General features: G+C 39.8%; 1 protein-coding gene across 1 annotated transcript in view; it reads right to left on the reverse strand.

The window, feature by feature from the left end:
- The window catches only part of LOC113465640 (flagellar attachment zone protein 1-like), a 19282-nt gene extending 18473 nt beyond the window's left edge, over positions 1-809 (reverse strand). Inside the window, exon 1 of the mRNA XM_026820313.1 lies at positions 38-809. Within this exon, the coding sequence (XP_026676114.1) occupies positions 38-809 (772 nt within the window). The remainder of the gene's footprint in view (positions 1-37) is intronic.
- Positions 810-960: the final 151 nt, after the last annotated feature.

Below are 960 nucleotides of genomic sequence, written 5' to 3' on the forward strand. Positions count from 1 at the left end.
CTAAGGAAAGAAATTATTAGGCTTAATGGGTACCTACTCGATTCTATTCCATGACTTACCTCTTGTTCTTCCTCCAGTTGCATTTTCAAACACTCCAGCATATTGTTCAGCTGTTTCTTCTCATTCTCCTTCGCCTTGATCTCTTTCATAAGTTCCACATTACCATTACTCATCCTATCATTCTCCTCTCTCTCCTTCTCCAACTCCTTCTTCATCGCTCTCAGGTCCAGCGTGGTTGTATTGATTTGGTTCTCCAGGTTTTCTATCTGCACACCATACTCCAGTGTCATATTAGAAAACATCTCGTCTGCCTCAGACATGGTTTGTTCATAAAGTTTCTCCTTGATTTTCAGATCGCTGATCATTCTGTTTAGTTCTTCTATCTTTTCCATATTGAGAGTGGCGGTGGTGTTGTTGTTTGCACAGTTCTCACACTGGAGTTGTTCACTTGAGTTGATATGGGGTTCATTAGGTTGAGACTTCTCACTTGTTTGGGATATACATTCATCATTTGGCAAAGGACTCTCACGATCTCCCTCGCTACTATCAGTATGTACACGGAGTTGACATTGGCATTCATTGCGAAGTATGGTCATGTCATCGAACATTGTTTGTGTTTCTATGTGACATTTGTTAGGAATGCTATGACTAGTGGCGTTCAGTTCAGAATGTTTGTTCTCAGTATGGTCTATTCTACTTTGTTCAGGAGATTCTACGTCTAGCAAAGCAAGCGCTCTGGTATTATCTATTCTATTTGATTTGGAAGACAAGGGTAATACACTATTTGAACTATTATCACAGGATATCATTTCATATTTGGAACCTGGAACATAGAATACAGAGGCAGATCTGTGTTAGTTGGTTGACATGGTATGGGGGAATATAATTCGTTCGCAACGCAGTACAACCAACAGGTATGTATTGCGAGAAATGTTCATGATTATACAATATGCCTATCGA

The sequence above is a fragment of the Diaphorina citri genome, unplaced genomic scaffold (assembly GCF_000475195.1).
Source record: "Diaphorina citri unplaced genomic scaffold, Diaci psyllid genome assembly version 1.1 scaffold137, whole genome shotgun sequence".
In the NCBI taxonomy this organism is placed as follows: Eukaryota; Metazoa; Arthropoda; class Insecta; order Hemiptera; family Psyllidae; genus Diaphorina; species Diaphorina citri.